The 16,772-nt window shown below is 37.5% G+C and overlaps 1 protein-coding gene across 4 annotated transcripts in view; it reads right to left on the minus strand.

Annotated features, from left to right (window-relative positions):
• Window positions 1-888: 888 nt before the first annotated feature.
• Window positions 889-16,772, minus strand: part of LOC131902652 (vomeronasal type-2 receptor 116-like) — a 28,915-nt gene continuing 13,031 nt past the window's right edge. The window contains exons 1-6 of one of the 4 annotated variants that reach the window (XM_059253663.1): window positions 16,027-16,226; window positions 13,383-13,632; window positions 12,274-13,071; window positions 10,714-10,941; window positions 5,159-5,282; window positions 889-1,793 (exon numbers count right to left, since the gene is read on the minus strand). In XM_059253663.1, the coding sequence (XP_059109646.1) occupies window positions 889-1,793; window positions 5,159-5,282; window positions 10,714-10,941; window positions 12,274-13,071; window positions 13,383-13,632; window positions 16,027-16,226 (2,505 nt within the window). Of the gene's footprint in view, window positions 1,794-5,155; window positions 5,283-10,713; window positions 10,942-12,273; window positions 13,072-13,340; window positions 13,633-16,026; window positions 16,227-16,772 lie in introns of those variants that run through there. The other 3 variants (XM_059253661.1, XM_059253664.1, XM_059253662.1) reach the window with 3 other exon arrangements.

The following is a 16,772-nucleotide window of genomic DNA, read 5'->3' on the forward strand; positions in this document are numbered from 1 at the left end:
CCTGAATTTTTCCAATGAGAGATAGAAAAATGAGGTGGATTCAGATAGGAAGCGATGTGGGGAGGATCTTGGAGGAACTTGAAGAGGCTTGCAGGAGAAACCATAATCAGGGGATAGTATATGAAAGAAAATCTATTTCAATGAATGGGAAAAAAAGAAAACCAGTGTTTCATTGTAGTGCTATGTAAATTTCACTTTAAAATTTTTATTTAATTTCAATTACGTGTATGTGTGCTTTTTGAGTGTGCTCATATGTGCACATCTGTGAGTGGGTGTTCTTGGAAGACAGAAAAGGCATCCATTGCCACTATTAGAAGAGGTGGCTATAAATTGTAAGATGCATGGATTTGATAGTAAACTCATCTCCCATGAAAAAGCTATATATGATTTTAAATGCTGAGACAACTTACCATCTTTCACAATATTCGTTCAATCTATTTAACAAAACATCTTTCTTTCTACTAAGTTTTACTCCTCTAACTCCCAGGATACAACAGGATTGTCTTGTCACTTCCACAAGGATTAAATTAGTTTCATAATCTGAAAACATTCATTCCCTCTACTACAACTTTCTCTGTTTTCTCTTACATTAAAAAACACAGAGTAATTCAGTTGTTAAAAGAATTGCTTGGAGTTTATTTTAAATATTACTTTGCATTACAGAAATATAAGAACACATATCCAAGAACCAGGTCTTGTAAAATATGTGTCTGAGTGGAAGATTATAGACCACAATGTACAGAAAAGTAGTATACATTATATTTCTGGGCATTATCATTAGAAGAAACAATGAGAATCACTAGCTGATGCATACGTCTTGTATTATATCATAACAGGTGTCTCTGTACCATCACCACAGTTTTCAGTAACCATTTATTAAATGAGTGTTCAGTAAGAGGTTTTCTCCCTTAACTTTTGAAGACAATTTCTCTCTGGTCGGAACAAAATTATGTAGCACTTGGGGATAAAAATGCATCCCAGCAGACCTGCACTTGAGGACAAAATGGAGAAGACCTCCACTACCACCATGACCTTGCCCTTGGTGCTATGGTAGACAGGGAGGAAGGTGACCCACACACTGCAGAACAACAGCACACTGAAGGTCAGCAACTTGGCTTCATTGAAATTGTCAGGGAGATTCCTGGCCAAGAAAGCCACAATGAAGCTCCCTAAGGCAAGGGAGCCATGGTATCCCAAGACACAGTAGAATGCAGTAACTGAGCCCTTGTTGCACACAATGATGATTTGGCCATGCTCAGAGTGTGCATCAGTGTCAATAAAGGGAGGAGAAACTAGCAGCCAGATTGCACAGAGAATAATTTGGATGAGAGTACATATGGCAATGATGTAGTTGGGTGCCCTTGAAATCATGAAGAACCTCATCCTTCTTCCAGGGGCTGTGACTATGAAAGCCAAAAGGACAGTCACTGTTTTGGCCAACACAGTGGAAACAGCCACAGTGAATACAACTCCAAATGTGATTTGTTGCAGGACACAGGTAGTTGCGTTGGGTTGGCCAATGAAGAGCAAGGAGCACAAGAAACAAAACATGAGTGAGATGAGCAATATATAACTAAGATTCCGGTTATTGGCCTTCACAATGGGTGTGTCATGGTGCTTAACAAAGACCCCAAGAACAAGAATTGTGAATGCAGTGAAGCACAAGGCCATTGAGGCAAGAGTCATCCCCAAGGGATCTTTGTATTTCAGAAAGATCACAGATTTGTGAACGCACTGGTTCTGCTCTCTGTTGGCATACTGGTCCTCTGGACACCTCACACATTTTTCCACATCTGGTAGAGTAAGAAAAGTATGATAAATGCAGCTTTAGCCATTTACTGACTGAATATTTTAATTTAGTGTGTTGAAGAAGCATTGCACTACCTGCATTTGTTTCTGAGGATGGAGTTGAAAGACATTCATAATAGTCATTCATTGTCTTTATGGGAACTGAAACTAAACAATCAGTATGTTATCTAATTTACTGTGTGTTGATGATGCTATTTGTGATGTTATCAGAAAGTACAGATATTTTCAGTACATGACTTAAACTGGTGAATTGACAGAGGGTAAAATCATTAACCATTATTTTGCACAGGGTGTATTTTAAAGTCTCCAATCCCATGGTTGTAGTGCCTCCTGATGTCTTTCTGTCTTTTTTATGAATGCTGTCCTTGCAATATTTGAAGACTGTTTCTTCTAATGGGACACTTCCTGTGGTATGTTTTCTAGTTTGAATTTATTACCCCAAATCCAATGATATAGAAGAAATACCAAACATAATCTCTAGTGACACTTAGAATTCACACATGACATGCCAAGACCAAGTTCTCAATAAAAAAGTAGATTGATTTGACCCAGAGAACAATAGGCAGGGAATAGGAGACAAAAATAGGAAATAGAGAATGAAGGAGAAGATGAAAGCAACAAGAGAGGGGGAAGAGGTTTTTGGCCATGAAGGAAAAAGAACTGCTCTGGATAGAGAGGATACAGATGTGGCCTCTTAGAAAATGGTAGCTTATAAAGATGAAAGGGAAAACCCAGGTTAGGACAAAGTGTTTAATTTTGATTGGACAGTTTAATTAGGGCAGACAGAACAGAGTTTTTGGTAGCCGGACCTCAATACTTTGATAGCTGGAACTTGATAGTCAGCCTCAGGAGGAGGAAGTGGCCAAATAAGGGAACAGATATTGATGGCTAGCTTTAGGAATGTAATAGCCTTGGTTAGCATTTCTTAGAACCGTGACCACAGTAGCACTTATAAAGGAAAACATTTGATAGAGTGGCTTATAGTTCAAAGGCTCAGTCCATTATCATCATGGTGGGACATGGTGCTATGCATGCAGACATAGTGCTGGAAAAGCATCTGGATATTTTTTGTCTTTGATCCATAGGCAACAGGAAGAAAACTGTCTCACTTGGTATGGCTTAAGCATGTAAGAAGCCTCCAAGTCTGCATTCACAATGACACAAATCCTCCAATAAGATCACACCTTCTCCAACTCGACCATGCCTTCTAATAAGGCCAATTTTGTTCAAACTATTACTGCAATGTCATAGTTTTAGTAAGGCAAAGGAATGGTGAAGAAGGGCACTACTTGCTACAGCCATATTTCCATGCTCATTCTTGCTAGAGTTCCTTCATAATGAGTAAGCTGTATGTATGAGTGTGTATATATAAGTGTATATATGTACATGCAAAAGTAACAACAGAGCTCTAATATGAGAGTGATTGGGTTTGTATGGGGGAAGTAGGAGGGTGAGAGTAAAAGAAGAATATTACATAAATATAATTTTTATGTTTATAAATGCAAAAAAGTAATTAATTAAAAAATATCCCCAGTTATGTCCTTATCTGGCAGTAGGATGGTTTGTCCCTGAGTCTTGTTCAAAAGAAGCAGTAACTCACAACTGGAGGTAGAGACCTCTGTACATGCTTAGCATTAACAAGCCCTTCTTCTTGATTCTATCACCTTTGGGAACAGACAACCACCTTTCTTCCTCTTTCACTAATTTCCATCTGTAGGAGTCTCAGACTATGTTAGTGTACTCAAGTGTGAAGTAGATATTGATATAACACCATGATCACAATTAAAGAAGAACACTCAAGCAAGAGTGATAGCACAGAACGTTTGCTTGGAGAATAATATCCCATCCATAAGTTGCAGTCTCCACCATGGAAAATTTAAGAAACTTGAGTGCAATTGCTCTGAATCATTGGATAATTGCATAGAGACATGATGTGCTTCTAGGTTTCAAGTCTTTTTATCTAGAACAATGCATTTATGGTCACATGTAACTCAATACTTTGTTTAGGGGAATGGAAAGTTGTCTCACTTGTGAAGAGAATATACTGCACTTGCAGAAGAACTGAGTTCAGTTTAAGGAACAATGTCGGGGTTCTCACAACTTTCTGTAACTCTAAATACAGAAGCGTTGGATGACTCTCACATGCACATTCAATTGTGTACACACAACCACCAATTTCATATATATGCACATAATTAAGGAAATGATAAAATTATTTTTCTTTAACTTTTGCTGTATTTCTTGTTGTAAATACCCTTTATTCTTATTTTCATATTTAAAACAATTTCATTAGAGTTTGTTTAAGTAAATTGCAGTAGGTTGTATGTGTAAGTGCTTAGAGATCAGAACACAACCTCTAAGAGCTGGCAATACCTATCTATTACATGGGTCCTAGGGATTAACTCATCATCAGCTGTAGTAGAAAGGGATTTAACTTTTGAACTGTTTTACTGGCCATAAATGTCCTTTAAGTCTTTCATTATATAGGATGAAAGCCACCATGAGAGAAAAATCTATGTATCTGCCATTTTTGTGAAACAAACTCTAAATAAATAATCATTTGACTAACATGGACTGAGGGGGGCCAACACCATTGGTATAACTGTAGCTACTTGTTATCATACAAAACCATTGTATCTACTATTTTTGAATTTATTAACTGTGTATATATAAAAATATTGATTATAGTACTCCATATTTTCTACTTTTTTTGGCAACACTTCTCCACACTTCTTTAGATATCAAATCACAATGATACTTTGAAGGGGGGTCTCTTGATATTGCTTGAACTTCTTTGTATCATACTGAACAACTTCTTATAATTTCACAAGAATTTATTTCTACTCTTCATTAATCTTAAAGAGACAGAGGACTTATATTTGGTTTCTAGAATGTACATAACAGACTTCAATGGATCAGAATCTCTAGTCTATACTCCATTGATTCCCTGCATATACATGGTGCTTATAAATTTATGTAGTGACAAAACAGACATGTAAATATAAAATATAAATATTATTCAAGATTCATGATTAGAATCTAATCTACATATTGTTTCCAAGGACATCAGTCACTAGTAAAGACTGTACAAAATTCCCTTACATTGTAGTTTCATTATCAAAACTTTCTTTGAGAAAAGGCCACCTGCCATGTATTTTCAATGAGTCATAGATAGATGTCATGGCATAACATGTTACTTAAAGTGACATTGATAATGATCATAGTTCTACAAAAACTAACTTGGGAAAGTGATATGGTTTATTTGTGCCTTTTAGAACCTTTTATCATCCCAATGTGTTTGGGAGAAGATGATCTATGTGAAGGATTTATCTCAGCAGCAAACACTCACTTGTCTCATTAGAAACTTCATTTTCTGGGCAGGGGATGCAATCAAAACAGCAGGCTGCCATTCCCTCCTGCAATAATTTTCTGAATCCAGGACCACAATCAGCACTGCACACAGAGGGTGGCATCTGAGGAAAATTAGACATACTCTGATATCAGGAGTTTTACCTTCTTCTTCCATAACAAAATTATGTTAGCATGTTGAAATATCAATAAGTTTATTTTATATACAACAAATGAGTGACCACATTAAACTTAGTATGTTTTGAAATGCCAAATATGTAAATGTATGAAAACAATCTGAAATAATTTGAGTAGCTTCCCAATCTTAGAAATTTAGGATTAAGAATGGGTTGTTTGCTGTGGGCAAACACCATAGAGATTGCAAAAAGATTTTTCTAGTTAATTTTCACCACCTTGACAGAAAGTACATTAAGAAGTTAGAGGGAAGCTTAACTAAAATATTTCTCTCCTTCTCTCCATTGAACTAGCCGGCTGTCATATTATTTATGCATTTTATTACTGCATAATTGATGTATGAGTCCCCAGTCTACTGTGGGCAGTGCTGTCCCTAAGCAGGGCTGTAGAAGAAATCAAGCAGAGCAAAGCAGTAGACAATGTTCCTTCAGGGTCTATACTTTAGTTGAAGGATACAGATTCCTGCCTTGTCTTCCCTTTACTGTAACCCATGAGCCTAATCAACCCTTCCTCCTCACTTTACTTATGGTCAGTGTTTAATCACAGCAACAGTGCAGCAAACTAGGATAAATGGATATCGGAAACATGGGAAATATCTCTTCAAACCTCTGACAGCAAACATGAACTCCAATAAATAGCACTCCAAAGCATGACAAACAGAGAGTAAAGAGAATAACAGCTAAGTAGGCAGAGCCTGGTGTATTTCTGGAGACAAAGTGATGAACTGATAAGTATTGAACTGGAATGTTTCCTGAGGTAAAAGTGCCTTACAATGGCTGCAAGTATATGGAGAACTGGAATAAAAGTGAGATTATTTAAAGTTGATTATAGGATTTCTTAAAGCTAAAAACATAAAAATTTTGCATAATCAAAATCCTGGTGATAGGGGTCTATATACTGGTTAACACAGCTGCTGATGGCCAGGTGCTCACTTTAGGTTCTTTCTTAACTATGGAGTTCTGAGTCAGAACCACAGTGTCTCCTATTCATGGGCTATTTCATATTCTCTACAATGTGATTAACTACAAGTATTGCTTTTTGTTGTGGTTTTCTTTAAACATGGTTTCACAATGTATTGTTGGTATATCTCAACTAACTATATATAGTAGGTTAACTAAGATCATATAGAGATCCTCTTCTCCTGCCTCCCGAATGCTGGAATTAAAGGTGTAAGCTACCAGTGGGCACATTTCTTCCCTTATTTCTGTATTTCATGTTTACCATTTCTTTTTGTACTTGCTATGATATTAAGGACTATTTTGAAGATGAGTGGAGAAAATGTATCTGCTCATCCAATTTCTTTTGTGTTTTTCATTAAATTATTTAACTTACCAATGACAGTTTCCCCTCTCTCCTCTTACCCAGTTCCCTCTGCATCATTCCTCTCTACTACCACATCCACTCCTCAGAAACGGTAAGGCCTTCCATGGGAGTCAAAATAGCATGGCAAACCAAGTTTAGGAAGGACCAAGCTCCTCCCTCCTGCATCAAGGTTGGGTGATTAATTCCACCATAGGGAATAGGTTCCAAAAAGACAGCTCATGTGCCAGTGACAGATCTTAGTCCCACTGTTAGGGGTTACAAACAGACCAAGCTACACGTTTATCACCCACATGCAGGGGTCTTAAGTAGGTCCCATGCAGGCTTTCTACCTGTTGGTCTATACTGACTGAGTTCCCAAAGGTCAGCTGTCTCTGTGGGTTGCCTTGTCACGATCTAGACCCCACCTGCTCATATAATCCCTCCTCCCTCCCTCTGTTCAACTGGACTCCCAGAGCTTGTCCCAGTGTTTGGCTGTGCATCTATTCATCTGCTTCCAGAGTTATTGGATGAAGTTCCTGTGAAACAATTAGGGAACTCACCTTTATGATTACTGGAAAAGGCTAGTTCAGGCACCCCCTCTAGGAATCTTAGTGGGGTCATTCCTTTGGAATCCTAGGATTTTTGCTGGTACCAGGTTTCTCCCTACGTCCATAATGCCATAATTACCCCCTCAATCAAGGTACTTCTTTAATTGCTCTTCCTCTCCATCCCTCTCCCAACTGGGCCACCTCAATTCCTCATGTCTCCATCACTCACTCTATCCAGGAGGTTCCAGCAATTTTCCCTTCCTAGGGTGATCTATATGTCCCTCTTAGTGTCCTCCTTATTAACTAGCATCTTTGGGGCTCTGGAATGTAGCCTGGTTATCATTTGCTTTCTATCTTATGTCCAGTTTATGAGTGAGCACATACCATGATTCTATATCTAGGTCTTGGTTAACTCAATCAGGATAATGGCATTCATCCAAAGAATGGATAAAAGAAATGTGATACATTTACACAATTGAGTATTACTCAGCTGCAAAAAAAAACCAATGACATCATGAAATTTGAAGGCAAGTGGATGGAACTAGAAAAAATCATCACTGTCCAATTTTTGCTCATTTCTTTTGAGGCAGGGTCTCTATATGCAGCCCTAGCTCACTTGGACTCATTATGTACACCACACTGGCCATTAACTGAGAAGGTTTTGCCTGCCTCTGATCTAAGAGTTTAATTACAGATATGTACCACCACATACACGTGGGCTGACTGGTACTTTAATGGAAATTCTTTGAGTTTCTCTTCCTGCAGTACAATGTTGTCAATAAGATTGCCATAGAAAAAACTTTTAATGGGATCAGGCTGGGAAAAATTATTAATTAATAAAAAAGAAAACTTTAATAAGTCAAGATGTGTTCCTTCTGTTGTGTTAGGAACAAGTCCTATGCTTGAATCTATTTATATGCCCCATTTACTTAACTGACCTGCATATGCTGAACCATCCCTGTATCCCTGGAATGAAGCTATGTTTGTCACAGGGACAGAACTTTCTGTTGTGTTGTTGATTTATATTAATCAGTGTTTATTTGAGAATTTTTCCACCATGTCCATCAAAGTGTTTAGTCTCTCATTTACTTTATTATGTTCCACTTCCTCAAAATTCTTTCCCTCCATATTTATTGAAGTGGTCTCTCTACATTTGTAAGTGAGGTTTGTTTTTAGAAGAACAAATGAATGTTGGTTTACAAAACAATCTTGTTTGTGTATTATGATTAGAGAATGTGAAGATTGACATGGAATTGTTATTGATAATTATTTGCTAATTATTGTCCATTTTTGTTATTGCAATATTTGATAGAGTATATAACACTTGTTTTTCTAACTGGTGTTTAATGCTTGCTGTCTTTCTCTTCTTTGACCACACATATTTATCTTACTTTTCAGTGTGTAGGAGCTCTTCAGGTGTCTTCCATAGAAATGTTAGAGTGGTTATGAATTCCTATAACTCATATGCATCACTGAACATTGGTCTGTCTGGGTATTTGTTAGGGTCCTTAAAGAACATACAGAATGAATCTCTCTGTCTCTCTGTCTCCCGCACTCTGTTTCTCTGACTTTCTCTCTCATATATATGTATATATGGATTCACACAATTTATTAGAATGTCTTCTAGGACGCGGTGTAGCTAATCTAGCAATCACTAGGTATAAATGGCAATCCAAAAATGTAGAATCTTCTCATTCTATGATGTGTTATGTGTCTGTTGATCTTCAGTAAACACTTATGTACCATAGACATAGGTTCTAATGCCAGTTAAGAAATGGACTTTCTAGCAAGGTGAGGGAAAGCAGACAAAGAACACGTTTCCTTTTTCAGTGTCCCTATATAGGCTTCCAGCACAGAGTGGGATTTTCAAAATCAAATGAGGTAATTCAAAGTTGTGTCTTCCCAGCTTAAGATCCAGATAAGGGATGTGTCTTTTCCCAGGTTAAAAGATGTCAATTAAAGGCATGACATCTTTTTCCTTCTTTTTTGGGGTTCTGTTTTAGAGACATGGTTTCTTGTTGTAGTCCTGGCTTTACTGGCACTTGCTCTGAGAAGAGGCTGGCCTAGAACACAAAGATCCCTCTGCCTCTGCCTCTCAAGTAAAGACATGTACCACCATCACCTGCTATAAAGCATATCTCCCTATCTCAAAGATCTGGGTAACAAATGGATCTTCCTACTTCATGTTAAGTGAAAATATCTCTCAAATATGCCCTCCATTTTGGGGTTTTGATAAATTCCAGATGTACTCAAGTTTATATCCATGAAGGGTCCTCACAGCTTTCTTTGACTATGAATAACTTTGTTGGGTACAGTAACTGGGTTTGACAGTTATATCTCTAACTGCTTGCATTGCATCACTGTTACTCTCCCATTTTAAGAGAGTTCATGAAGGAATTTGCTGTTATTAAGAAGGGGCCTTTCTATGAAATGGGTTTCTCTTTTTGAAGCCTTCAAATTGTTTTCTTTTTATGTATAAATCAAACGTTAAATAAGATATGTGACAGGAAGGTTCTTTTCTGACATTAAGTGTCCTGTCTCAAGACGCTCATATGTCTCCCATTTATAAATTTCCAAAGCCATTTCTTTTACTACCAACAATACTTCTTCCCCACACAGATAATGAAAACAGGCACACCCTTGTTTGTTTGATAGACCTATGAAAGAACTAATGGGAGCAATAAATGTTCCTCTACTGAGTAAATTTTTTTACAGAACATGCTTCAAGGCTGGAGAATTGGTTCAACTGTCTATAAAAACTACTGCTCATATACAGGGTTTAAGTTTGACTTTCAGCATCCACTGTGAGGCACTAAGCTGTCTCCACATCCCAGAGATCCAAGTCATTGTTTTGGCATCTATATGTACTACAAATACCAGGGTTGCACAGACATACTTGAAGATAAGAACCCATAGACATTTAAAAGAAAAAAGAAAGTAAGAAAAAACAAAATTATAATTCATAGGGTATCCAAATGGGCCATGGAAACACTATCTTCATATTTGGTTAGAGATGTTGGCAATTTAGGACCTGTTAGTAAAAAGGCTTAAGGTAAATTATTTAATAATAATTAATGGTTTGTGTGTGTTTACTTTATTCCTCCTTACATTTAGCCTCATGGTACAGCATATATGTCAAAGGTTCAGCAGTAAAAAGGACAATCACTGTGTAATAATCAGAATGGTATCAAGAAGACATTGCTCACTTTACTGGAAATAATAAATACAGTGGTAACTATTAATTTTCTTTTTGTAATAAAAACAAGAAACATGTTCTGGAATGATAAAAAAAAAATCACTGTATGCATGGTATGCATGTCAGAGACCCTTGAAGAATTAACAAAATGTCACATCAAAAACTGAAAAGAAGAAACATAAACTAGGAGGCTAGAAAATGCTTCTTAGTGGAGACAGTCTAGTTCATTTCACCAGTTAAAAGGCAGCACAAATGGACCCACTTGAAAGTGTTACTGCTGTGTGACAGAAATGATTATAGTTAGGTCAAACCCACCTGTCTACTTCCTGTGGACCACTCTATCACATCATCATATAAATGGAGCTGATGACCAATTGGAGAATATGGACTAAACTCTCCTATCTTCACCTTAAACCTAAATCTATTTGGAAAATTCCAAATCTGGAGAATGTCATACTCTGCCTGCAGGTTTTCTCTTTGGTTCATATTCACTTTTTCTCCAACAGGATTAGTAAAGTGAGTCTTCCTCAGAAAGGAGTGCAGCTGAAAGAGAGGCAGCATTCTATATTGTGTGTGTCCTTCCTTGATGTCAGAAAACATATACTAATTTCTTCTTAAAAGCAACGTTAATGAAGTTGTCCAGGGGAGAAACACAATAAAAATAACCGGATAAATAAAAGTATTATAACATTCCTAGTATTTAAGTTCTTTCAGAGGAAACTACCAAACAGAAACACAGACATATATGCAGACACAAAACATTGGTGAGAAAAATGCATACATACAGAGTGAGAGAGAGACACACACACACAGAGAGACTCACATCCATACAGACAAACATATATAATACAAATACATACAATATGCACACACATACATATATCAAACACACACATCAAAATGCAATCAGAAACAGACAGCCATACTAACCCAAACAGACACACAGAAACAGAAACCTGAAAAACACAGAGGCTCACACATAAATGCACATTTATAGACATACACCGGGAAACATACACATATTGAAACCCCTACACAGAAAAATATTGAGATATATACAAATTTATTCTCACAATCAAAGACAGATTGACACACACACACACACACACAGACACACAGAATCATAGATATTCATATGTGCAAGCACATACACAAAACAAACAGTACTGACATATATACACACATACTGAAAAACACACAGGAAGATATACACAGAAAGGAACACACATACACAAAGACATTGACAGAAAACAAATGTACGCTCAGTTCCACAGATAGATATGCAGATAGGCAGAAACACAATATACACAGCAACCCAGATATACACAGATACACAGAAAATAAGTACATGCTCCCATACACATTGAGAACCAATCATTCACACACATGGACTCATGTGTGTTGTGAAATAAATAACACCACCACTGTTTCCTGTGTAGTTACTCACAGAGTGCCAAAGGAGGTCCCTTGAGCCTACAGTAGGGTACAACCAGTTGAGAACACTTCTGAAAACCATCTCAATTCACTGATTACCATATATTTGACAATTGATGAACAAGGGTTCATATTCTCATCATGGAGAGGATTAATGAGGAAGGACCATTATGCTTCCAGTATTAGAAGAGGTGAAATGATATTCAGGTGTTCTGTAAGATGTTCACTGATATTCCTTGAAAAATTGTGTCCTCCACTACATTGCATTTGCATTAAGATTTATATCACACTCTGGCTTTAAGTCCATACAAGGAAAAATTTTCAGAAATATTTCTAGATGTTTAATATTTGCTAATCCAGTAAATTTTTGGGGCATCTGACAGACTCTTACGGGCTATGGTATTGATAACACATAATTTCATCTAATAGAAGAAACACTACCTTCAAGCAGTTACCATACTGTTCATTTCCATTATGCACATGTTGAAGAAGCATCTCATGGACAGCATGGGCTGTAGTATACACAGCATTATATATGTCATAACTGTCATCACTAAAAGCCATGTCAAAAGTCTGTCCCATTAGCCATTGTAATGAGGCATTGGATGAACAATTCTTCAGTGTCTTACACTTGGAAGCTGAGACTTCACAGTTAAAGTTCATCCATCCCAGCCTTGCGAGGTATTCATCTGTGTATTTCAGAGGGTTTAATGTCTGGACAAAATTTTTAAAACCAGAAATCTCAGAATGATGGTGTGCAAAAACTAGTGTCCCATGGGATGAGCCAACTGTGGAGACTCTCTTACTTGTAGTGACATCCCACTGTGAGGTGGTCACCCATATTCTCTGTATACCTAGGGATTCCCACATTCTAAAGCTCACAGCTAGAGTACTGTCTGTGTCACCATAAATGATAACTACATTTGCAGATGATGTTATGATTTGGTTATAATACATTTCAGCTCTTGACATGTATAAATGCATATTGACTGGGATTAAGCTCACAAAGGCAAAACAGACTGCATTTCTTTCCATCTCTGTCCTCAAATAGGAGAGAAACTGGGTACCCTGATCACTGTCAGAGACGCCCAGTCCAATCCAGTTCCAGTTGAAGTGAAGCATCAAAGAGACCATTGCCAGCGGTAGAGCTGTGTCCTTGGTGGCCATCTGATATAGATAGGGAAATTTTTCACGATCACTGAGGATGGTGTGGAAAGGTCCATAGGTAAGTTGAAGGATCTAGAACACAAGGAGCAGCATGAGGTAATATGCACTTCTAAGAACTTGGAAACACACATTTCAGCAAAGAATTCTATAAAGAAAAATCCTCCTACCTATTATTTTTTTCCCTCACCTCAACTTCAAAAAAGGAAATGAACCTGAATCAAGTCTCTGAATAGTATCTTGAACCACACTGTTTCACATAATTCCACACACTCTTCTTAGCATCTTGGTATTGTACCAACAGAGACACAATTTCTTGCAAACCTACACCACAAAAGTCTCACCTGTTGAGATCTGTAGGGATCCAGCAATGTCCCAATCATCGCAGATGTTTCCCAGTTTGGTCCTGTCAGTACCATTATACACATAATCTCTTCATTACAATCATAATTGGGGGGAGTGTATTGATTTTCTTCAGATAAAGGCATGAGACTGTATAATTTTGACACAGTCTTACAACCACCTTTGGGCCAAAGAAATACTAATGACACATTTGGCAAAAGATCAGGGTTCCTATTGACTTCATCCATGGAAAAAGTTAAAGCCAAAGGAAACTGGTTGTTTTCAGTTGATGTTCTGTAAGAAGGTATAATATTTATTATGGACAAAGATCTAAAGATAATCCTTTGTGGTAAATAGAAGAGGCATCCTGAACTGGATGGTATTCTCAACCAGCCCCAAATACTGAAACAACTGCCCTGTGCTGTGAAGGTGGAATGGCATAATAAGCTGGATGTGGTGATATTTTATTGTGCTAAAATGTGGTAGTATTTTATTTGTATGTTAACAAAGTTTGCCTGCAGATCAGAGAAAATATCAAGCCATTTTAAGTAAACACAAAAGTCAGTCAGTGGTAGCACATGCTTAAACTGATCACTTGGCAGGAAGGTTCTCTCCGTGTTCAAAGGCCATACTAGGGAACTGAATCGAGCATGGTGACACATGTCTTTAATCCCAGTACCAACCATACAGACATGGATGTCTGAACAGACAGGCAGTGACAATGAAGCAACATAACTGGGCTAAGAGCCAATGAGAGGGCAGAACAGCAAGGCAATAAAGGCACAGCTAGACAGGAAGTAGCACACAATTTGGAAGTTGTGACATAGTGAGGTAAGGTTAGCTTGCGGCCCTTCCTATTTCCCTGATCTGTAAGGCTTTCACCACTATATTTGGCTCAATATTTTGTATTTAATAAGCCTGCTTAAGAATTCAGCTACATTTGATGACCAACTGTGGGGCAGGAATTCAAAAAAACAGCAACTTGGCTGTGGCCTTGCAGGTCCCACCTTGGCCAGATCAGGTTGACAGAGCTGCAAGGGGACAGAGCTGCAAGTGGCTTGACTGCTTGTGGGGAGAGTCTATTAATTATTTAGGATATAAAATAGGTCTACAAAAATGAAGACCACAAATTAGGAGAGATCGATTATGGACTCTTAATGACTTTCAAAGATTATTTGTAAATATTTCTCATCTATGAACTCTTGCTGGGGTAAAAAATGATGAACTGAGTAATTTGTTCAAAACATTAGAAGGTGACAAGGACTTAAGTAGTCCAAGGGAATTATCAGCTGAAGCTGAGAGAGTTGGCCTTGGTGGAAAAGAAAGTACAGGAAGGACATGTGGATCTTGTAGATCCAAAGCTTGATTGCATTTTAGTTATTTTACTCTCTAAGCATTCTCCTACAGGAATTTTCATGCTGAGGAAAGATATATTGGAATGGATATTTCTACTGAATATACCGAGTAAAAATTTAAAACCTTATGTGGAAAGATCTCTGACTTGAGTTTAAAAGGAAAATTGAGACTTCATCAATTAAAACGAATAGTCTTGGCAAAAATAGACTTACCTTTAACTAAGGAGAACATTGACAAATCATGGGCAGAAAGTGAACCTTGATAAAGAGCTTGCAATATTTTTTGGGAGAGATTAAGATTAAATATCCCATGGGGTGGTGGTGGCCTTTAATCCCAGCACTCAGGAGGCAGAGTCAGACAGATCTTTGTGAGTTCGAGGCCAGCCTGGTCTACAAAGCGAGTTCCAGGAAAGGCACAAAGCTACGCAGAGAAACCCTGTCTCGAAAAAACAAAACAAAATAAAACAAACAAAAAAAAAGATTAAATATCCCAAAAGTGATAGAATTCAACTTATAGAGAGAGCTGATTGGATTTTGTCTCATATAGTATGGGAAATACCCATATATGGAGCTAGTACATTTTATACAAATACAAAGAAACAAGGAAGCCTCACATTTCAAAGAATGCAAACCTATCATATACAGTCCACACATTCTTCCCTTACTGAAGAGAGAATAAAGAACTGGACTTTGATATTAAAGGACAGTGATTATAAATATATGTAAATGATGTGTGGAGAAACAGGAAGACTTAAGATGTTCACAAGGGTCAAGTCTCCTACTTCCACTTTTGAAGCGTCTTTGGAAGGCACAGTATGAGTACATGGAGAGCATCTAAAATAGTAACTACATATCTACGTGAAAACTTTCTGAGACTAGGTATGCCACAAATATTAGTTGCCCTAGCATATGCATTAAGACCTATACACTAATGAAAGGACCATCAGCTGACTCTACTCTATGGCTATTACTTATACCCACTTAGAATGATACTAATTGATATAGAATGTGGTTTCATTTGACTAGTCATCACCTGCTCCTGTGCTATAGAAACTGTGAAGAGGAGAGCTATATGTGATGGAACAAGGTAGAGTCCTTTCTTAACTCAGGTTCCAGCCTTGTAAGTTAAAGTTGTAACTGGGAGAAAAACACAACACTCTCTGGAAAAATTAAAATTAGAAAAATAGCATTGAGTCTGTAAAATAATTTTGGGTGTTTGTTGATGTGGTGGGTTGGGAAAATGGGGGAGAAGATTCAAAGCTTTGTGCTGATCCTCTTCCTCTAGCCCTCATGAAATATTCATGATGATATTTCATAGAACATATAAAGGAACTTATGTATATTCAAAACGTTGTTAAAATACTCTTTTTTCACTGGCCACTGCATTGCTGCAAGGGAGAAGACATAACCTGTCACCAAGTCTACATCCTTGTCTTCATTCTGCTTTCTTCTCCAGGAGCATCCGCGATAAATGAAACTGGACACAAGAAGTGGAATGCTCACAATCAAGAAGAGGAAAGTCAAAGTGAACATATTTGTCCAGCTGTATGGCTGAGCAGTATCCATTGTGACCAGCCATGCAGATAAGCACATATATCAACAGCCATGCATCCCCATCTGCTTTTATTTCTGTAGACAAAGAAGAGATACTTGTGCATTCATGATTCTTTTTGTCTTTGATGGTGTTTCTTCACCCCTTGTGAAATCTCTGACACTTTCTACTCTGTGGCTCTGCATCTGATATCTGCAGTTCATGTGATGAAATTTGCTTGATACATATATAGGAGGAGAGTTCAGGTAGATTTATTTCCACTCATCTACAACATTTCTATTCATGCTACAACAATGACAGGTACAGAATATTTACCAAATCCTGTGCTTCCATTGTCTTGAGATCCAGTAATCAGTGCACATACAGAAATGTCCTGAATTCTGCTTTTCCAAAACTATCCAGCTCCTAATAGAACCGCAGTTCATTTACATGCTAAATGTTGATTTTTAAATATTTCACAAGATCCAGAGAGAATACCAGACCACTGTTCCTCTTTTCATATACTATGTATGATATATCACTTCTCC

The sequence above is a fragment of the Peromyscus eremicus genome, chromosome 1, assembly GCF_949786415.1.
Source record: "Peromyscus eremicus chromosome 1, PerEre_H2_v1, whole genome shotgun sequence".
NCBI lineage: Eukaryota > Metazoa > Chordata > Mammalia > Rodentia > Cricetidae > Peromyscus > Peromyscus eremicus.